We start from the raw sequence: 23,743 nt of genomic DNA on the forward strand, positions 1-23,743 counted from the left end.
CCGGCGCAGTTACAGCATCCACCAGCAGGGGCTAATGCAACTTTCCAACATCTCGCTTTATTCTCACCAAGTGAATGCGAATCAAGAGCGGGAAACCCTCCAGTGTGCCGTTGCAGGTGCTATTGGACCGTACGGTGAAGCTGGTCAAGGAGTGTTTGATTAATGACTGAATCAGTTAGTGGGAGGAAGACTCGTGTGGGTCCATTACTACACTGCAGTGCTGCTAATGGTTTCAATTACATCCCAGTAACCAGTGCTGAGCTCACACATTTCTGCTGAAGTGGACTACGAGCGGATGGCAGGAGTCTCGGTGAAAGTGCATGTGTCATCATGCAGAACTGAACAATGTCTCGGAGGAAAACGGTAATTAATTAGCCAAGACCTTTTACAGTCACATGCCTCATTTCCAGGGGATTTCTAGGAAAGAATTGCACTTTTATACATCAAAACTTGATGGTCCACTAGGTAGTGCGCACACATCAAACACATCCATCTGCACTTAACTGGAGGTGGAGACGGAGAAGAAAGTATTCCTCGGCTTCCTTTATGTGGTCTGTTTATCCGCCGATTGCCATTTAAAAGATTATAATCGTGTATTCTGATGACGGCAACAATCGAAATTATGTTCATTCTACAGGCTGAGTAAAACTATAACATATAATATTAATATAATACGTCAATTTAATACAATACTGTTCAAAGGTTTGGCGACAATACGATTTTTTGCATTTTTTGGATCAAAAATACAGTAAAAGCAGTAATATTGTGAAATATCATTACAATTTAAAATAACTCTTTTCTATTTTAATATACTTTAAAATGTAATTTATTCCTGTGATCAAAGCTGAATTTTCAGCATCAGTACTCCAGTCTTCAGTGTCACATGATCCTTCAGAAATCATGATTTGCTGCTCAAAAAAACATTTCTTTATTATTAGCAATGTTCCAAAACCATGATGCATTTTTTTCAGGATTCTTCAAGTTCAAAAGAACAGCATTTATTTGCATTAGATTTGTAATATTATAAATGTCTTTACTGTCATGTTTGAGCAATTGAATGCGTCCTTGTTGAATAAAATAATATTGACCCCGAAACCCCAAACGGTAGTGTACAGTACATATTAGGAGTTCTGCAGTAACGTAATGTAACACATTACTTTAAATAGTAACATTCTCACCCACGCTGCATGATGTTGTGTCAACTTATGAGTAAGACACAAAGTTACTTTAACACAGATGGTGAAGTATGAATGTCTTTTCACTTTTCACACAAGCGTTTTCCCCTTCCACAGCTATGCTATCACTCTCCCAGTCCTCCTTTCTCAACACACACGAGTCAGTGTGAGTAGGCCATGATCTCTGAACTAACAGTGTCGAGCAGAGAAGTGCTGACTCTGAGATGCTGGACTGATTTCATTCTTTTGAAGTCATCACACTTCAAACACCAGCACTGCTGCCGCTCTTGACTTTCACTCCGCTCTCATTGTCTTATGCGATGACGGCTCAGCTGTAGCTGTGGTTTATATACAGTATAACCTTCACTGAGGGAGTGCAAAGATACAGAGTTCATAAAGTATAAACACATATGGACACTTTATGTATTGACCTTATTCAAATTAGGGGCTGGACGTCATATTGGATATTTAGGATATCCAATATAACATCTTGAGTTTTGCAGTGATCGTAAAGCTTTTTGTATTTGCTTTATTTGTCGAGGTTCCAAAAGACAATGGCAAAGTTTTAAAGGTCTAACTGCACAACAAATCAAGTTATTGTCTCCTAAATGAAAGAATCGATTCTGAACCGCCTGAAACGAGTCATCAGTAATTCCAGTCTTACTTCCTGTTACAAACCTGTAACGCTGTTTTCTGCTGCGAAAGCAAATCTACTTTGATGCACTTCCACAGGATGAGGAATTGGCCTGGAATTGATACGGTAAAACCGACGCCATCGTTATTGTTTGTATCATATCAAGAGCTGAGGAAGATCCAGAGCTGAAATTCAGATATGGTAATGGGTGTTTCGTTTTTGACACACGCTGTAATGCTGCGTTCCAGGCAGGTTTTTGAGGACGTAAATCCCGACTTCAAACCACGACTCACGACTTTGTAGCGTTCCAGGCCAGTCACGCCAAACTACCTGAGCGCAATATACATACTTATTGTTTTAGACACATAACATTGTAATACATAATCGTATGTGTATTATTATCATTATTATTATATTATTATTAATTTGACTGCAACGTTATATTGTCCTAAAGTGTATTGTCACCGTGTACCGCCTGCAGAAACACTGCATCCGTAGGGGCTGCCATTGTTGTTTTGTATGGTTTGATTGGTTTCGCGGGCTATGTGACTTCAGAGCTCGTAACTGGGAGTACATCGATCTAGTACGAGTTCACGGGTGGGAAGTCACGGGTTTGACTGCCGTTCCAGTGCACTTTCACGGGTATAAGGTTGGAAAAACACGGGTTACAGGTTGCCTGGAACGCGGCATAAGTGGTTGACCAAAATCACAACAGAGTGGACCATGTGACCAATCAGAGCAGAGCAGGCTCTCGGAAAAAAGGGGGTTAGGGTCCGTGTACCGTGTTCATTCGTTTTTCAATTTAATATTGAAAGTAGAAAAATTAGAAAACAGCTCATTTATTAGTTTTTTCCACAAAAAAAAATGAAAAAAGAGAATTCGGCTTGATTTTACATTTTTAGGTTCAGAGGAAGAAAATGGATAAACGGCTTGAATATTCGATTTCCACACGTGGGCGGGCATGAAACGTACCTTTCTGCTGATCAACATGTGATCTTGCACAGTTTCGTGCAACAGAATAATAGTCCTCCGCTGCTGGACGGATTCTTAAAGTGTTTATTTTAAATAATCTCTCTCATCCAACAACCGGACTAAAGGTCCTTGCACACTGAATCCGAAATTCTCGTCCGAAATTTTCGCAACCTTTTCGTACAACACAGAAGCGCTGCACTGTTACACTATGTGAACTAACTCGAGGCCAACAGAGAAGGAAATGAATAGTTGAATAAAGTCGTTATTTTTGTTTGTTTTTTGCACACAAAAAGTATTCTCGTCGCTTGATAAACTTAAGATTGAGCCACTGTAGTCACTCGGACTATTTTAACGATGTCTTTAATAACTTTTCTGGGCCGACAAGTTTCAATCCCTTAAGAAGCCTATGGAGGAGTGATCCAGCTCTCAGATTTAATCAACAATATCTTAATTTGTGTTCCGAAGATGAACGAAAGTCTTACGGGGTTGGAACAACATGAGGGTGAGTAATTACTGACAGAGTTTTCATTTTGGGGCGAACTATCCCTTTAAGAAGAGAGAGAGGACCACAAAATCATCCTCACTGCTTGAAGACTTCATTTTTGTTTTGTTTCGCAAATTTTTTCACAACGGATTGATTAATTCGGATCGGACTCAGTGGGCAAGGTTTCTGTGCGTGACGGATTATTTAGGATGGCGAATACGAAAAGACGCATATGAAAATTTCGTACACAAGTGCGCAAGGACCTTAAGGAATGCTTTAACACAAATCGCACTGGGCAGGGCCTAAAGGATTTTCTTCTCTATAGGCATGAGTTCGCCAGAGAAATATTAGCTGATTTTTATTGATATAGGTTATCTCACATCTGCACCCACATTACCCATCAGCCTACTTCTTTGGCACACCACTGATTTTATAGCCTGGGAAAACCCAGACAACTTCCGGCAAATTTAGATTTGCTCTGGCGAAGAGCTCATTCAAGCCCATTTCCAATCCGTCGAAATCGCGGCACCAATCAGAAACGTTGGGGCGGGCTTTACACGATGACGACAGCGCTGGGATTTTGAAGCAGATTTTGTAGCCTACATTACAAAGATGGATGCCGCCGTCGAACATCACTCGTTCCAATCAGCTATCGCGTCTGTTTTAAGCGATTTGAACGTTTCGTTTTTGTTAAAAACCGAGCAAAGAACAACACTCGGAGATGTTTCTCCACCGCTCTGCATACGTCATCTCCTTCATCGCTCTGATTGGGTTTAGGTCTATCCGCGACGTCCGTTGGTGACGCCCCTCTGGAAATGATTTGTCTATGACGCTTTGCCAGACCATAACTCAGTTACAACTGAGAATGGTCTGGTTTTAACCAGGCTACTGATTTTATTTAGCTGTCAAACTATAACAATCTGTGTGTCAAAGCTGTGTGACCCACTTGACAGCACGGAGCACATGATTTTATGTTGTAGCGAAGTATCGATTTAAGTGTAAATATGCATCAGTCATAACTTTTATTTTAGCAGCACGCTGAGTTTTGAACAAGGGATGAAGTTGAAATATGAAAGCAATGACAAGATATTAATGACATTATTTTGTATCAGTGTCAGTTTACAATCACAGCACATCTCTGTTTTGGTTGTTTTTCTATTAGTTTTTGTAGTTGTTTTACATATGTACAGTTAGTAAACTTATTATACCATGAATAGCTGTGTGCCATTCTAAAACAGCATTACATACTTTAACAAAAAGTTCACAAGTTCATAATCTTTCAATTCACAACTCATGTCACACAGGTAAAGCATCTAAATGAAAGAAGGGCTCCCACACACTCAACGATGAGAGAGACAGTAAAAATATCCCTCTCTCTGAGACAACTCCACCGGCAGTGTGTGTGTGTGTGTGTGGGCAGTGGAGTGTGGGTGGGAGGGTGTTTAGGGAGAGTACAAAGTAGTGGGTTGTACGCCCTGTGTTTGAGTCTGAAGGCCAGCGTGTGAACAGACGCCGCCATGCCAGCTGGCAGCTCGAGGACGCCGGGCACTACGTGCCCATTTGCCACCTCCGCTTGGCTTGACCCGTGGCCTGTGAAACCCCTGGCACCGAAACGGCCATTGAGAAGAATACGGGACACAGAGGAGGCGTGGGGATTCCCCACCAACACACTTCTCTCATGCCCACTGCCGCCCGCATGCCATCCAATGCCAATTGTGTAACAACCAGCTGTCACTGTCCTTTCCGTGACCCACATTTCTACCCACACACACACACACACACACACACAAGCCTGGCCCTGAAGTCTGTACGGCACCTCTCCCTGTACGCTTGAAGATCAAAGCCGAGACTGAAATTGAGTTGAGCTCAGCATCAGGGGAAATGGAGTATCACCATTAGAGCGCTGTGTGTCGAGAGAAGAGTCGGGGAAGTGGAAAATGATCATTAGATGTCTCCACACCCACAGTCAAATGCTCCAAGCCCTCCAATTTGATCAATTAGTCAATCAATGTCAGCAGAAGATGAAAGATGGGTACCGGTTACAGGCCACACGCAAAAGAAATGCACTTTTGTAGTTCAGACCAGCACATGGGCGCAGAAACGCTCTGTATTGAAGAAATACTTTACCCTAAAATGAAAATTAAAGGGTTAGGGATTATAGTTTATAAAGTTATAAATATGGATATTTTTATTACAAAAACGTATCACTTTGCCTCAGAGGGCCTTTATTAACCCCTGGATTACTTTTATGATGGATGGATGCACTTATTTGGGCTTCAAAATCCAAGTTACCATTCACTCCCATTATAAATATATTTTTTAATATAACTCTGATTTTGTTTGGCTGAAAGAAAAAACTCATATACACTTAGAATGGCTTGAGGGTGAGTAAATCATTTTTGGGTAAACTAACCCTTTAAGTCATCATTTACTCACCCTGGTGTTGTTCTAATGTAGTATGTCCTTATTCCAGTATGTCATTAATGGCAGTGAATAGCAACTAGCATCAAGCTTTTAAAAAAAGATGGCAAAGAATCACAGAATGATGTCATATATTCCAAGGATTTAGTGAAAAACAAACCAAAATTTTATGTATTATTTAATGAAATTATTGACCTTGGCTGTTGGTCTTCAGTGCACGGCTACACGAAGTGCAGACTCTATTAGTGCCACAGTTCACTTGGACTCACCCAGAAAAAGCACACAAGTTGTGAGAAATCAAGACTAATAAATACATGACATGAAATACAATGTCTAGAAATCACAAAAAAAGTATCTGTGTACTTTCTCTACTAAGTCAAATATCCCCACTGAGTCAAAATAGTCTTTATTTCAGTAAACGCAAAACACAGGAGAACACTAACGCATACCACACTTAATCCAAATGAGAACTGACAAAGAACAACTGAAACACAGGGCTATAAATAAAGGCATAGAACAAAGGAAACTAAACCAGACACAGGTTCCTAATGCTGAGAAACAAACAAGGGCATAATTAGTACTCAAAGAAAACCAAAACTAAGCAGAGCAGGAAACAGGAACTAAATGAAACAGAACAGAATGTCAAAATAAGAGTCCACATAACAGAACATAAACCTGACAATAAGCAACTCTACAGAACATAATATATTATTCAGCCAGTTAAAAATGTGTTCACATCTGATAGTGTCAGTGCATTTAAATCAATAACATAACTGAATATTAATTTACTATTGGTCATACATATTATCAATAATAACTTCAGTTACGTCTGGCACACAACTAGTACTGCATGAACATACCTCAAATTGTGCGGTTTGTTTATTGAGGTGTGCCATTTCTGTTCTAAGCAATCAGAATTAAGGCCCGTTCACACCAAGGATGATAGCTATGATATATATCGTTCTAAATTTAACAGAGTAGCAGATTACACACCTCCACAACACCGCTGGAATCACTTTCTGAGCGATTATTTTCCAGCTGATAAATGGTAAAACATTGACAGCCAATCAGAATCCATCCTGCTTTAAAGAGCTTGAGCATTTAAAGTAACAGATGACTAAATAAACAGAACCATATTGTCCACTGGTGTGGACACTAATATAGGTAAAGTTATTGTTATAGTTATCGCTCTTGGTGTGAACGGGCCTTAACAATACTTTTAAAACATACAAAATATATCTCTCACTTAAACCACCCATATTTTCTGCAAAGATCTGACATCACACACATGTCCTTCTAGTCAATGAGACAAAGGGATCAATTATCTCTGCTAGATTGCAGATTAAAACAAAGACCGCTGAGCAGGAAAACTGAGGAGTATTATGGTTAGTATGCATTATGCATGGAGAGTGATTGTAATATCTTCTAATTCCACTTTTTAGGGCTGATATATAAAGAGACTGTTGCAACAATTTGATCAGAATACAATACACATACAGGAAATTACTCGAGGGGTCCGCTGATGACATCATTTTGGCCTGATCAGAGCCAATGAAAAATACTAATGAGAAAATGATTAGGAAATCAAATTAGGCAATAAAGATAACAATATATGTTTTGGCAAAGTCAGAAGGGATTAGAACATGAGCTGGACAAAAATCATTAATTATTTGTTTTCCTGTTTTAGTTTCAAATAGTGTGATGCTTCAATTGACTCTTTTTTTTTTTTCAAAACAGCATTTTAAAGAGGCCACTGCTTTTAATCCATGTAAATCAATGTCATATTAGCGTGAGTTCCAGTCTGCCTCATGTCCTGATCCCGTTAGAGATACTATGTAAAGGCCAACTGGCAGTTAGCATGTAGCTGTGGGGCTCATGTGAGCAAAGCATGTTCAAATTCAACTCAACGTTTCCAAAGCCCATTTCAATTTACAAATTATTTTCTGTTCTTTCTACTTTCCTTCCAATAAAACAAGCAAAGAAAAATGAAAGGAGGGAAAAAAGCCATTGTCTTCATTGTTTTGTCTTTTAATTGTATGGTGTGATGGTTTTCTTCACAATCACCTTAACTTAATTAGCGGATTGTTTCCTCTAACAGAACCAATCTCAGGGGGACAGACTGGTATTATTCACATGTTTACTCAAGGTTTAGGCAGAACCAAAAGGACTTTTATTTTCTTTCTTTGTGCAGTGAAAGTAAAAGTTGGACAAAAAAAACAACAACCTATAACCATTACACCATATCCTAACCATAAGTGACTCGATAAAGACATTAAGGGTGTAAAATACTCATTTTATTTGATTACTATACTTAAGTATTATTTTAGTAAATTTTGTACTTTACTCAAAGGCAAATTTCAACTGAATACTTGTACTTTTACTTAATTGTATTTCTAAAGAAAAATATAGCACTTTTACTGAAAACATGAATACAACCTTCTGAATCCTACAGTAAAAATCCCTCCACATATAACATTAAATATCTTTGAATTTACTGTTTAAATACATGTTGTTCTGAAAAATTAATTATTGTACTGCCGAGTCTGCATGTGTATACTGTACCACATGATTAAGTACATTAATCATGTGTGTTTTTAATTAAGACCACCTAATATAAAGTGCGACCAAACATTTTAGTTCATTCACTTTGCATAGAAACAATAACTGCTTTTATTTTTGCTCTTTTTTTTGCTCTCTTATTTTTGCTTTTACTCTTTTTAATACTTAAGTACAACTTTTTTACTTTCACTGAAGTATGTTTTTGTCTAGATACTTAGACTTAATTCAGTAAACGTTATTAGGTGACTTTTCAATGACTTGAAACTTGGTGCAGTGCATCTGGTTACGTGGCGTCAGTGATCCACCAACACATTCTCGTCCTTTGGCGTCATATAGGTGACGCCATATGACATTTCGTCGAAATCTTACGCACATGGCATCCTTTAGCGTCAATATAACACGCACTGTTATGGGTACACTGTAAAAAATGATCGTGATTTTAACGGTAAAACACTGTAAAAATGCTACAGTGAAAAACTGTTAATTGGTTAACAGAAAGTTTCCTTACTATATACGGTAAATAACTGTGATATATATAATGGTACATTTAATTAAATTTTACTGTAAAATACCGTTAAATTTACAGTTTTTGGAAGTGAAAAAGAACAAGTCATTGTATAATTTACAGTGAAAAAATGTAAATTGACATTCCCACAATTCCCTGCGTGACACTTCACATTTGATGTATTTTGTTTTTAAATAACTGTTTCTTCATAATTTTCTTAGTTTTTTTCTAATCAGTTATGTACATTAGGGTTTTATGTTACATTTAATGTTGTTAAATTAATGCTTATTGCATTTTTTAAATTTCAACAAGTTACCATGATGGTGTTTAATGTTTGTGTGAATGACACTGTGCAGCTTCTATATATTAGTATTAACTTTCTTGTGGAAGAGATGCTTATGATGAGCTTTGGTTGACCATTTGACTCTCATCACTGCTGTGATTGTTGGCTCTCAGTGTATTACAATGGAAAAAAACAGATATTAATACTTCAAAAGGTCAGTATATTAACATTATATCAGATAATGAAATACGGTTTATTGCTGTAAAATTGTATACGGTTAAAAGTTGTAAAACCTAAAACGTTGCTACCGTATTTTTAACAGGAAAACTCTGGTAACCACAGCTGCCAGGGTTTTCCTGTAAATTTAACGTTTTTTTTTTAACAGTGTAGGTTTAGGTCTGGGGTAGGGTACGGTTATGACGCCTTGGGATCTGCGTCTCATATTGACGCTAAAGGATGCCATGTGCGTAAGATTTCGATCAAATGTCATATGGCGTCACCTGTATGACGCCTTGGGTTCTGCGTCTCATATTGATGATAAAGGATGCCATGTGCGTAAGATTTCGACGAAATGTCAAAAGCGTCACATGTATGACGCCTTGGGATGAGAACGGGCTGGATCTACAGGTAGACTTATTACGTTATGTTTTGACTGAGAGTATAGACCTTCTGTAGCTCCGCCCCTTTTTAGCGCTGAGCTCGTTGTGTTCTGTCTTCCGGTTTTTATTTCCACAGCATGAAGGAAAGATCTTACGAATTTATGAATGATCCGCTCGTTTTAAAATCTTCCCGGTCTATTGACATTTGTTATGTACAGTATCTGCTTCAAACAATACAATGCTCATGATAACGTTTGCTAACTCAAAAATAAGTAAAACCACTTCACCAGCTAATTACTCTTCGACAGCGATGCCACAGAGCTACCGCAAAAAAGACAAAATTCGGAAGATGACTGCACGCTTGTTTCTCTGGCACATATGGTCTATAGTAGCTTATACACATCAATAAATAGTTCTGCCCTATAGCGGTGGAAGGGCAGGTGTATGATGCTGGATACACACTGATACACAGTTCCCAAAGCAGACACACCAAATGCATTTCCATTTCCGCTATTAAATTGGCTCACTTAAGTCTGATAAGCTTTGGAAACTGTCTTGTCTTGGCTCTCAAAGATCAAACACTTCCTATAATTCATAAGGTCATCTGTACAGGAAGCCACATATGCAGCTGAAACCAACAGAACCTTTCAATAGGTACACAGACCAATGGAAAAACATAATTAGTAATAAAGAGAACTAGTTCAAGTAGTGACTGGTACAAGTGCAGAATGTGACGAATGGTGTAATTTGACAAATGTGACTTAATGCAATTTGCTGTTTTTGTACCAAGATGTTTGCTGCCATCAGGACAGCCATGGTCATCATATAGCATACAACAAGAGAAGAAGAATTGGATCATGTCGGTAATGGGAGCGGTTCACAGTCTCTGTAATTGTGTGAATTGCATTTTTTATTTTGAAAAGCAATATAATAATAATAGCATGTCATGTGCAGAAATGTAACAAGTAGGAATCTATTAGTGTGTGTATTTAGTCTTCAGTGTTATTGGCACTTTTCAATTCACCTCTTTTATGCGATCAATCATTCAGATATAAATGTTAAATTACAGAGCAATTACATAAAATATAAATTAGAGGGAAATGTCAATGTCTTGCTCTGTGGTATTTGTCATTTCATGTCGCGATGTTAATTACAAGTTATGCTGAATGGCAAGACCGATATTTTCAGGAAAATCAAAAATAGGTGGCCGCACAGTATGCAAGTGATTGTGTGTATGGTTTAGACGTGTATTGAAAGTTATGTGTATTGAAAGGATAGTTCACCCAAAAATCTCAACCCAAATTCAGTCCCACTTTATATTACGTGTTTTTAACTAATAACTGCACTTATAATGCACTTATTGTGTACATACATTGTACTTACACTCTAAAAAATGCTGGGTTGTTTCAACCCAAATTTGGGTCAAATATGGACAAACGCAAATGTTGGGTTAAAAATGTAATTAAAAAAATTACAGTTGAAAGTTGAAGTTGGGTTAAAATTTTAAATTACATTTTTACATGTCCATATTTGACCCAAATTTGGGTTGAAACAACCCAGCATTTTTTAGAGTGCATATTTAAATATACCTGCATGTAATTACAGCAGTAATTCATTTTCTGTATTGACATCTGTAATTTTACACTGTTGATCCTTGACTTACCCGTTAACCCACCCTTAACCCTACACCACCAAACCTGTCCTAACCTTACCCGTATCCCTCCTCAACAGCAGTGGTTTTTGCAAAGTGTTTTGCAACACATGAACACAATAAATACACTGTACCTTTTTATTTATATGTAAGTACACAGTGGTTAAAGACACCTAATATAAAGTATGAACCTTTTTTTTTTAGTGGAGCACAAAAGCAGAAATGTATCACAATGTTCATGCTGCTCCTTTCCATGAAATTAAATCATAAGGTGACCTAGGGCTGTCAAGCTCCAAAGAAACACCATAAAAAATCACCCATAAACTTCATGCATGATATAAAGGAAGGTTTGGATTGACTTGAGGGTGAGTAAATGATCCCATACTCCTCATTTCTGGGTGAACTATCACTTTAAAAGCCATACACACAGTGTGTTGTGGCTAAACCCATTACAGCGTCTGTGTGATTACCCAGTGAGCTCTTCTCCTGTGAGCTGAGGGACAAGGTCTGGTCTTCAGGCTGCTCAAACACAAGGAACTGGTAGCGGTGGAGCCCAGTGCCTTGAGGTGGAGTGGGGCGGGTGTATGCTAATGAGGAAAAACAAGCACAAATCTGTTTTAGAGCTCCTGCTAGAATCTGTTTTCAAATGGTTTATGTTACAGCTCAGAACAGAAAACTAGACTTTAACGTTTTCTGAAGAACATGAGAGCGGTGCTGGTCCATGCAAAACCTAGCCTGAGGCCTTGTTTACAGCTGGTATTAAGATGCGTTTTAAGATCACAAGTAGACGAGGAAGACACATTCCCGTTTACACCTGGGGCCCTATCTTGCACCTGGCGCATATGACTTTGTACACTGACGCATGTATCATTTCTATTTTGCACCCGCGCAAAGCGGGCTTTTCCCTCCACAGACGCACGTCGGTAAACTAGGGAATGAACTTGCGCTCCCTGGGCGGGTCGGCGCAAAAAGGAGGCGTGTTTCGGCGCAAACATTCCCTCATGCTATTTTGCAGTTCCAGAAAACAATTCCGCCACTGACCAGAAAAAAACTAGTCTAAAGTCAGTGGCGCGTTGTTCGTAATGCTATTTTAAGCGCACATGCTTGGCCATAATGTAGCGGGTGCACAACGTGCATACACTTTGATTCTCTCATCAACACAGATGCAGCAGTTTTTATTTTTGCAAATCATACATTATAACAAGGAAAAATATTAACACATGAGGGAAATCATTGTGGTGTCCATGAAGATGTAAAAAAATGTAGGCCTAAATCTAGCTTACACATTTACCCAAATTTTTCAGGCTAATTTGACGGATCAGACCTGTTTGCCCAATAGTGGCAAGACACATATGTATATATAAGGACATCTGACAAATTAGTTTGTCCGTCAAGAACCAGAAAAAAAAAAAAACTCCCATCCCCATACAACGTCACTTCTCTGTCTTTCACTGCCCTGACAAGAACGTCGGTCTCCTCGGCTGTGAACCGCTCCTGGCGCGCGCCTGGTAAATCCGCAGTTATAATAGCAATCCACCATGCAACATGCGCACCTGCTCTTAAAGGGTATGTTGGATGACGCTCTGATTGGTTTATTTCACGTTACGCCCAAACCTCACCTATGAATAATGAAGCTACTTCAGACCAACCCCTTTTAAACTTGCGTCGGGCACAAGAGTCATTTATCCCGCCGGTAAAATAGCAACAGCGCCCAAGACCCGCCCACAAAGTTACTTGATACTTGCGTTTCAGATCGTTAAAATAGGGCCCATTGTGTTTTAATCCGTCTCTTCTGTCCACTTTCAACCACTTCTGTCCTGATTTCTTCGAGGGGAGGGTCTGTGAGTGGTTAAATGAATGTGTTTTCAGATCTTAATACCAGGTGTAAACAGGGCCTAAAGGTTGCGCAGAAACGTAAAATGTGTTTAGTGATCAGAATTTCTTTCTGTCCAAAAGCTGTTTAAAAGTTTATTTATTTATTTATTTTTTAAGAAATCAATACTTTTGTTCAGTAACCAAGCACAATGTTTTCTCACCATTCCTGATTTCTAACACACACTCACAGTGTTCGGCGTGATCTTGCGGCTGCAGAGCAGAAATGAAAGCTGATGCTCTCTGTATGTTTTTCCGTCGTCCCCAGTCGCGTTATTATGTAAATTGCATGAGCTTATATTGTCCATTAGAACGAAAGATCTGAAAATACATACATTTACCCGCCCACAGACCCTCCCCTCGAAGAAATCAGGACAGAAGTGTTTGAAAGTGGACAGAAGAGACGGATTAAAACACCAGGTGTAAACGGGAATGTGTCTCCCTCATCTACTTGTGATCCGATCGACCAAAACGCATACCGGGTGCAAACAAGGCCTTAGAAAAAACTAGCTATTGTTTTAATTATAATTAAATGTTTATTTAGTCAGTCTATCATTGTTAAATTATTGAATTTTGTTAAACCCGCCCCTCAAAAACCAAAACTCTGTTTGGTCACTTTACATGTCAGTCAGAGGATCTCTTCCTTTCTGAGTGGGCGGTTCTTGGCCAGAATAAGCTGCAATGTGGACTTGACATTTTGCCATTTATTCAAAGGTCTGGCTACTTAAGACTAAAAGGTCCCAAGGTTAATATTTAGGATTAGAGGCTAGCCACTCCAAATGTGCAATTGTAATAGTGATACATGTATTCAGTCAAAACTAATTTTTTGTTGTTGTTGTAGAAGACACTCACCGGAGAGTTCGATGCCTCTGACATCTCCCGTCTTGAACGCTTCCCCCTGCAGAAAGACACATGAGAGAAAGAAGGTGCTTAAAGCACAAAGACACTGTTGTACATGTGCCATTGTCTGGTGTTCTATGCTTCTGAGTTAAAACAATGCGAGCCTGGGGACGTGTTGCGATCTCCTCCTTCATTCATCACCCGAGGGCCACAAAACCACAGCTTAACTGCAGCTCAGAGCCTCCAGGACCCTGACCTAACCAGGCTTAGATGTGTCGATGTCGGCCCCGCACGGGATCTGCCATATTTAATATCCTGAGACAAAGCCAATTCCCAGGCAAATTAAGTGAGTGATTGGATTTCAGAATAGCAAATTCCCATATTATTAATTGTATATTAAGTTTTCGTTGCCTAGGAACAGAGATTCACGCTGAGCTTTCTATGAGTTGAGTTTTTTGTTCTCCCTCCCCCAAAGGGCACTCCTATATTTGCTGTTTTAAACCCATATCCTTAAGCAGATGTAATGCTGCACAGTTTCACTGTAAATAGCCCAGTGGAATATTTAGCTGATAGATCTGATTCCTCTGTGCTGAAGCTGTGGATTACAGTAGTTTAGAGTGCTTTGCTTCATTCAGTACAGTAGCCCTGTGAGATAAAACACTTAAAGGATGAAGAAGCATAGTGGGAAAAAAAAAAGTTTGTGCTCAAAACCTATTTAGAATGGGAAGTCCCCGCTTATAAATGCCTTTCATGGTTTGTCAGAGTGTCAGAACTCTGCTATTGTCAATCAAGCAGACCCTGCCATTGAAACACACTACTCTCCATCACCCCCTACAGGACCATAGAGGTACTGTCCTGGTCACCTTTAGGTGGCTTAAGGATCCAATAAATGGGGTGTAACACTAAACACATGGTAATTAATGTAGGGATATTCAAAATTATTTTCTGCATTTTGTAAAAAAAAATGTAAAAAAATTGAAGTGCTTCAAGAGTCAAAAACATGTAAAAAATTATTCCTAAAGTTATACTTATTAAATGTATTCCTATAAAGTTATATAACTCAATAAGTTATTGAGTTACTATTGAGTTATACTCAAAACTCATTAAGATTTCATGTCACCATGAAAAGCATTCCATTTTACTTCTGTAATTTACATATTTACAAGTGAAAAATTAGAAGAAATGTAGGATGGACTACAGTAGGTTTTATCTATGATCGACCCGAGGGGAGGGGTAAATTAAAACTAAAACAATTTGGGCTTTTCATAAGCAGAGCAAGTTAATATATTTTGAACACTTCTTTTCCCATTGGAATAAAATGCCCTGATGAATCATGCACAGTAAGACCAGACATGTGTATTAAGAAATGTATTATAACATGTCCATTTTTATATGTTGGCCCTAAATATGTTTTACAAGAGAAACCCGGACAATAAAGGCATCATAAAAGTACTTACATAAATACATAAAATGACATCACATAATGATGTCCACAAATTAACCATTGTGTGTGTATGTGTGTGTGTAAATATATATACCAATTCGTTCAACGAGAACATTGTGACAAACATATAAAAAGTGCCAAACATGAAAACATAAAGATGAAAGAGCTATGGTCTAACTACATCTGCACATAAATACGAATTGTATGTCACCTTACACATGTTGCACAGTGAACTTCTGGAAATGAGACACGGTGCGAAGACAGTCAAAGACAATTAGTTTCACGCTTTGCTTCATTTGCAACAATTACATTTAAAGTAAGAGACGGCTTTATTTAGACATTCCGAAGAGTTGCGTGTTCTAGAGCCCCGTCGTCATGGCAACAGGCCGTCAACAGTGCTGGGAGGGTGAAAAGCTCTTTTTTGGTTTCCCATTTGGTCTGGTTGAGATATTCGCACTCGCCCCATTGCAGAAAATCAACGCTCCTTTGTGCTGATGTATTTTGGGGAGAGTGATATTCACACTTTGCAACAAGCAAAGAAAAATTCAACATCAGTGAACTGATGGGCATATTGCGCACAGATGGCAACATACTAGCGCGTAGAGCCATTTCAGGATGCCGATCATCATTAAAAACCTGTTGCATTTTAGAGCATTACAAGAGAGATCCCTGGGGATGTTTGAGACTGAAATTGGAGATTTTGTGCAGGCAGAATGTGTCTGACCCCCTTTAGCCTCTCGGCAGTGGAGTGGATGGATCTCTGGGAAAGAGTCACACCTATTTTTCATGACATTTACACCTGAGGACCAGCGCTCCTTGTGAGATGCGATGTAGGCGTAACTGCAAATGCTTACAATTTGAGTGCATGTATTGGGGTTTATTGTTAGAGGAATTCAGATCAGCCTGTTGACAGCTTAGATGGGCCCTTTTGTTCAGCGAAGTATGACAAACATGGATGCTCCAAGGACTTGAGAGGGTGAATGTTCTGTCATTTAATCACCCGCATGTCATTAGAAAACATGTATGAAACCTTTTCCTTAAGAGAAACAGAAAAGGAGAATATTTGAGAATATCCTGCCGGCTCTTTCCATTTATTAATAGTCAAAGGGGGCTACTAAGCTATAAAAACAAAACAAAACAAAAACAGCATAGGGTCATTTAAAATTATATTTTTCCCAAATTCAGCGCACAGATGCTACATCTGATGAGACGCAGGAGGAGCCGAGCCAGGAAGCACCCCATAGCGCTCAGAGCCTCCGTGTGCCACTAACCGTCCCCCCAAGTCTTCTGCCCCAGGCAAAGGTGCGAATCAAGTGGCCACAGGCCTGTAAGACGGCAGTCTGGAGGCAGTTCGATGAGGACGTTGACAAGGTGCTTGAAGCAACAGAGAAGGGAGATGTGGATCGAAGGCTGCAGGCAATGACGACCATCATCTCCAGCCTAGCGCAGGAGAGGTTCGGTGCCGAGGAGAAGCGATCAACTCCAACCACCTATTCCATGAACCACAGAGCAGCGAAGATCCACAAAATCCGGCAGGAGTTGAAGTCTCTCAAGAAGCAGTACAAGGAATCCAGTGAGGAGCAACGCCCCCCCCCCCCTGGAGGAGTTGAGAGCTGTCTTGAGGAAAAGGCTGATGACCTTGCGCAGAGCAGAATGGCACAGAAGGCGTCGAAAGGAGAGATCGAGAAAGAGAGCTTCGTTTATTGCCAACCCCTTCGGCTTCACTAAACAGCTCCTGGTACAGAAGCGCGACAGCAAGTTGCTCTGTTCAAAAGAGGAAATTGACCAGCATCTGCACAGCACTTAGAGTGACCCTCTCCGGGAGGAAGAGTTGGGCCAGTGCAACATCCTTGTAGATCCACCTCCCCCCACCAAGGAGTTTGACAGCAGGGAGCCACTGATGAAAGAAGTCCAGGAGGTTGTGCGTGAGGCACGATCTAGCTCTGCCCCTGGACCAAGTGGAATATACAAGGTCTACAAGAACTGCCCCTTGCTACTCAGGCGACTCTGGAAGATCATTTGAGTCATTTGGAGAAGAGGAAAGGTGGCACAACAGTGGAGATTTGCTGAGGGAGTCTGGATCCCCAAGGAGAAAGATTCCAAGCAGATCAATCAGTTCATAATATCATTGCTGAGCGTGGAAGGCAAGATCTTCTTCAGTATAGTAGCAAGGCGTCTGACCAACTTCCTCTTAACTAACAACTACATAGACACATCTGTGCAAAAGGGAGGAATTGCTGGAGTCCCGGGGTGCTTAGAAAACACGGGAGTGGTGACTCAGCTCATCCGGGAAGCTCGTGAACACAAGGGAGACCTCACGGTACTGTGGTTAGACCTAGCCAATGCATATGGCTCTATCCCCCACAAGCTGGTCCAGACCACCATGACCAATCACCATGTGCCACAGCATATTGCAGATCTGATCTTGGATTATTACAACCATTTTAGGATGAGAGTCTCCGCAGGAGGTGTGACATCAGATTGGCACAAACTGGAGGTGGGAATAATCACAGGCTGCACCATCTCTGTGATCCTATTCGCGGTGGCTATGAACATGATTGTCAAATCGGCAGAGCCTGAGTGTCGGGGGCCCCAAAGCAGAGGAGGGGTCCGCCAACCGCCAATCAGAGCATTTATGGATGACCTGACAGTCACCACAGAGTCAGTGCCAGGAGGCAGGTGGATACTCCAAGGGCTGGAAAAGCTCATCCGGTGGGCTCGGATGGAGTTCAAACCAGCCAAGTCCCGTTCGCTAGTGCTGAAGAAGGGCAAGGAAAGAAAGGTCAGCAGCTGTCTCAGGAGATGGTTAGGTTTGCCCAGGAGTCTCAGCAACATCGCCCTCTATGGAAACACCACAATGCTCCGGTTGCCTCTGAAATCCCTGGAAGAGGAGTTTAAAGTGACTCGGGCACGTGAGGTTCTGATGTATAGAGACTCCAACGACCCAAAGGTGGCCCAGGCAGGAGTGCTGGTGAAGACAGGGAGGAAGTGGAGCGCCCAAGCCGCTGTGCTGAATGCACAGGCTCGACTGTGGCACAAAGAGCTTGTGGGAGTGGTGGTTCCCAACACCTCCTCGACATAAAGAGTTGAAGGGGAAGGAGAAGCGCAGCCGAATTTATGAAGAGGTCAGAGCTACTGTGGAGGAAGGAAGGACGAGCAGAGCTGCTGGAATGGGGCAACAGGGGGCCTGGACCAGGTGGGAGCAGGCCATGGACCGCAAGGTCACCTGGACGGAGCTCTGGCAAAGCAAGCCACACCACATAACCTTCCTGATTCGGGCAGTGTACGATGTCCTGCCTAGCCCAGCAAACCTTTGTACGTGGGGGAAAGCAGACACACCAACTTGCCAATTGTGCCCAGCTCTTGGAACGCTGGAGCACATTTTGAGCTCCTGCCCAACAGCGCTCGGCCAGGGTTGTTACACTTGGCGTCACGACCAGGTGCTGAAAGCTATTGCAGACACCATCAGCAAAGAGATCATCAAAGGCGGCCGAGGCAGCAACACCACTCGCTCAATCGCATTTGTTAGGGGAGGAGAACAGCCACAAGCAGGGAGGAAGGCACCAGCAGGAATTCTGGCATCAGCCAAGGACTGGAAACTCTCTGTGGATTTGGAGAAGCAGCTGAAATTACCCCAGCACATCGTCAGCACAACTATGGGGCCAGATATCACTCTAGTCTTAGAGAAGACCAAGAATATAATCATCATGGAGCTGACCGTGCCATGGGAGGACCGCTTGGGAGAAGCCCACGAAAGAAAGATGACCAAATATGAACATCTGGTCACAGACTGCCGAGCACAGGGCTGGAAGGCGAGATGCATGCCTATCGAGGTTGGCTGGAGAGGATTTGTGGGGCGCTCCCTCCACAAAGCCTTTACTGCGCTGGGCATTGCAGGAACAACAAGGAGCAGGGCCATCAAGAACACCACAGACGCAGCCTTGAGATGGCTCTGGATCCGTAGAGGAGCACCATGGGGGCAAGCGAGTGCTACCTGAACACAAGTCGCGGTCTGATCAGCCGTGGCTGGGTCGCCTGGGCGAGGGTGTCTGATGTTGAAAGACCCGAAACACCCGAGGACCCCAGGTTACATCACTGATGATGTGTTCAGGTGCATCTGAAGATGTGTTTCAAGAAATAGTGTTCTGAAATCACAAGGGCACAATTTGAACCAATGTCTTGCCTTTTTCCTCACTTCAGACTTTGACAGCTCAATTCTCCATTCAGTTTCATTAGATGGAAACCAATGGCCAGGATATTCTTCAAAATCTATTCTTTTGTGTTCCAAAGTCATACAGGTTTGTAACATGCAGATGAGGGAAGTATGAATATTTTTCCTTTGATACATAGAGCAAGATTTGATTAATGGAATCACTTACACACTCATTTAATCAGGCAAAGAACAAGAGTGTGACTCCAATGGTAGTATGAGAACGTTTCAAATAAGATCCATTCATGCACAGAACAGTTGACAGAGAACAAAAGACAACACCCCAACACAAACATGAGCGTAACGCATTCTCAGAACAATAGTTATTCTGAATCAAAATAATAGCTGTGGGCAGCCATTCTCATTATGAATAAAGTCGATGACTTAACAAATCGGTAAACAGCAGATCTACTTCAGTCATTCCGCTCAGTAAGTGTTTTTTCCGAGTCACGTGTCCATCTTTGAGGGCTCTTAAAATTCTCCACAGTGGAGCAACACAAAAGAGCATCACCAGTTTGTGAACAAAAAGGGTTATACACACACATTCAACCAGCAGCAGGGCACTGGGGTAGCCGTCTTACTCCCGTATGGTTAGGCAGATCCTCTGTTCTGCTTTAATTGTGGGGAGCATGTGGTTCACAAGTTGTAAACCCTGTTGAGAAGAGTGTTTTTATTCAGACGGTGAGGGCAACAGTCAGTGGCATTAAATCCATGTTCTGAAAGTCTGATATTGCCACAGTTGGCCTGTATTCATTTCTGCTGGTGCAGTTCAGTGGCAAACATGTTCTTTCAATATCACTGGCTTCAGTTATACTTCCAGTTAAACAAAGGAAATATTCACTCTTTCTCAAAGAGACAACATCTTGCTTTGCGAGATGTTGAGACAACATCTCGCAAAGCACTGAATTTATGTAAACAACCGAATTGATTCTGCATCTGATCAGATCCCTGCCTCATCTTTTCTTCACCCTCCATCTCACATCTAAAGTAAAAATGCCTTCAATGCCCTTTAAAGATACTGGGAATAAAAACTCTACTGTTGGTTTTACTGCAATTTGAGAGTGAAAGCAGCTTTGTGCAGCTTATTGGCTAATTTTCAGGTTATGATTGGCTCATTGATACACAAATCCCTGATGCACAACACATTAATTATTTATTATATAATGATCCTTATATAATAAATCAATTAATAAATTACTTATTAAGGTTACACTTTTTTAAGGTGTTCTTGTTGGTAACTCGTAATACGGGTCCACTAATATGCATTAATTTGTGCTGAAATAATGCACAGATAATCACATGTTAATGAATGACTCATAAAGAACTAAACCATTTATTAATGATAACTGCATCAGCAACTAATAAAGACTCTATATGATTAATAGATTAAGTAATATATGAAGTGCTATTAATTATTACTAAAGGCAAAGCTTGAGTTAGCAAACACAACAGCCATTCAACATTTTTGGCACTGAGATCTAGCAGGTCTTCAAATTCAAATTCACAAGATGATGCTCTAAAACTCAAGGCAACCAGCAGATCTCAAGGGGGTTTGGAGATTCATTACGCTCCAGCCTCAGCAAGCTGGAGCCTCGAAATGGACATTTTTCTTGGATCTGTAACAAACTTCCAATAGAAGTAAACTTGCCCAGAATATCTCTTCATTCTTTATCAGGTGATGGATGTCATGCACTATAAAAGGTGCCTCAACTATCCTATTGCACACCAAGTTCCTCAAAACATTTTCTCATGACAGGTTACTGGAGGAACAGTTCACAATCTTTAGAGTTCTTCCAGGAACTTATGGGCTCCATTAAGTGTTGTTCTCCAGTGAACTGTGTGTGCAAGTTTGTGTGATAATGACTTTTGAGGTTGTAGCTACAGTCAGGGAGGAGAATGATCTTCTTATCAATGCTGATTAGTTGTGAAAAGTGCATATTAACTCTTTCCCCACCAGCATTTTTTTTAAGTTGTCAGCCAGCGTCAGCATTTTTGATAATTTTCACAAAACTTCATGGCCCTAGGAATATTGAGTTGTATGAATATCTGAAAAGCTGAGAAAATTGCGTTTTTGTCAAAGACTACATCCAGATCGGATTCAGAACGATGATCAAAATATAGATGGAGTAGATCGAGTCCATCAACATCCCCAAAGCTTCACAGTCCTATTCATGGGTCACAGTCCTATTCATGGGTCGACATTTCACTCGGTCACGGCAGTTTTTATGCTGTTTAATGTTTGATGATCACGTTATGTGTGTATTGCTTATTTCTGATTCTTTTTCATCTGTGTTTATATTCTGTACTCTTTTAGAAGATACGTAATAGCGCCCCCTACCTTATAAAAGTAAAAACATGGATTGATGGAAGATTCTGTCAATGGCGGTAGAGTGTTAAAACACACACACACACAAAAGAAATCATCAGTCTTGAAATATACTAAGTGTTTCAGTCTTATGTGACTTGAGTTTCAGTAACTCAAAATCTGCTGGTGTTCTCAGTCTCAGCCTGTTTCAGCTCAAAAATCACACCTGTTGAAACTAGCTGGCTAACCATTTCTGCACATATTTTACTAACCATGTCTTGACAAATATAGCTTAATGAATGCTAGACTAATTGTCTAATTAATTAATAATACAGGTGTTAGGATCCAGCAGACAGACAGCTGCATAGGAGATAGCAGCTGTTTAGGTGTACATTTGGCTTTGAATAAAAGTGTCTGCAAATTGTATAAATGCTTTCCCTGATTTGTCTCCTTTGATAAACACACCTGAACTGAACTAAAACAATCAACTAGAAACCATAGAAACAAACAGGGAGAGAACTGAGGAGAACGCAACTAATTAACAGCCTAGAAGATTAACAAAGAAACTCAAACATGAACAGAACAGAGACAAATATAAAAAAACGAACTCAAAACGTGACAGTACATCCCCCTCTCAGAAGGAGCATCCCCACGCCGTAATAAATCCACAGGGGTGGGAGGGTGGGCACCCTGGAGGCTGACGAGGGGTGGCTTAGGAGAACAGGAGGCCTCCAGGGCGGCGCCGGCAGCCCAGAGAGCCAGGGAGGTGCAGACAATTCAAAGAGCCGCCAGGTCTCTATATTAATGGCCACTGGACTCTGGTTAGGGGCTGTAGCCATTACTAGACTCTGGTCAGGGGCTGTAGCCATCACTGGACTCTGGTCTGGGGGTGGAGCCCTCACTGGACTCTGGTAAGGGGCTGGAGCCATCACTGGACTCTGGTCTGGGGGTGGAGCCCTCACTGGACTCTGGTAAGGGGCTGGAGCCATCACTGGACTCTGGTCTGGGGCTGGAGCCATCACTGGACTCTGCTCAGGGGCCGGAGCCATCACTGGACTCTGGTCAGGGGCTGGAGCCATCACTGGACTCAGGGTCAGGGGCTGTAGCCATCTGGAACGGACTCTGGAATTTTATACTCAGGAACAGACTCAGGAACATTACTAACTGAAACCGGTTTAGGAACGTTACTCACTGGAACGGACTCTAGGACAGGCATGAGGGATGATGGTGGTTCAGTGAAGACTGCTGTTGACAGGAGGACTGGAGTGGACTGTGGCTGAGTGGTGAGGGCGTCTTCATCCACCTCACCAACAGTAAGGGAAGAACCACTCAGCCACAGTACATACTCAATATATTGAGAAAAAGTGGTAGCTGCTGCAGGTACCTTACAAAATAGATGATTGTCCAGCCCAGCCCAGAAAACGGACTTCAGGGTACCATTGTTCCAGGGCACCAGATGGACGAGCTCAAGGAATTCTTCAACATACTCCTCTAAAGGGCGGCCATCTTGTGCCAGGGAGATAAGCAAATCCGCAGGGTCAACAGGAGTGAGGAGAATGCCCATTGTTGTAGTATCAGTGTATGGTTCCGGTATTCTGTCATGCTGTGTAGTTCAGACACTTGCATGAAGCAGGAATCAAGATCCAAAGAATGTTTATTTTAATACGCCAACCAAAATAAAGTAGTTCACAGGAGAAATCACTACACAACAACTACACACGACTAATACTGAAACAAAGACTCAAACTGAGGGCTTATACACTGCAGACAAAGGGAGAAACTAACTAGA

The 23,743-nt window shown here is 41.2% G+C and overlaps 1 protein-coding gene across 1 annotated transcript in view; it reads right to left on the minus strand.

Annotated features, from left to right (window-relative positions):
• LOC130082098 (phosphatidylethanolamine-binding protein 4) overlaps window positions 1–23,743 on the minus strand; it is a 138,118-nt gene that overhangs the window by 9,726 nt on the left and 104,649 nt on the right. The window contains exons 5-6 of the mRNA XM_056246877.1: window positions 14,008–14,053; window positions 11,754–11,870 (exon numbers count right to left, since the gene is read on the minus strand). Coding sequence (XP_056102852.1) covers window positions 11,754–11,870; window positions 14,008–14,053 — 163 coding nt within the window. The remainder of the gene's footprint in view (window positions 1–11,753; window positions 11,871–14,007; window positions 14,054–23,743) is intronic.

Source organism: Rhinichthys klamathensis, unplaced genomic scaffold, assembly GCF_029890125.1.
Source record: "Rhinichthys klamathensis goyatoka isolate OS25496 unplaced genomic scaffold, OSU_Roscu_1.1 h1tg000040l_1, whole genome shotgun sequence".
NCBI lineage: Eukaryota > Metazoa > Chordata > Actinopteri > Cypriniformes > Leuciscidae > Rhinichthys > Rhinichthys klamathensis.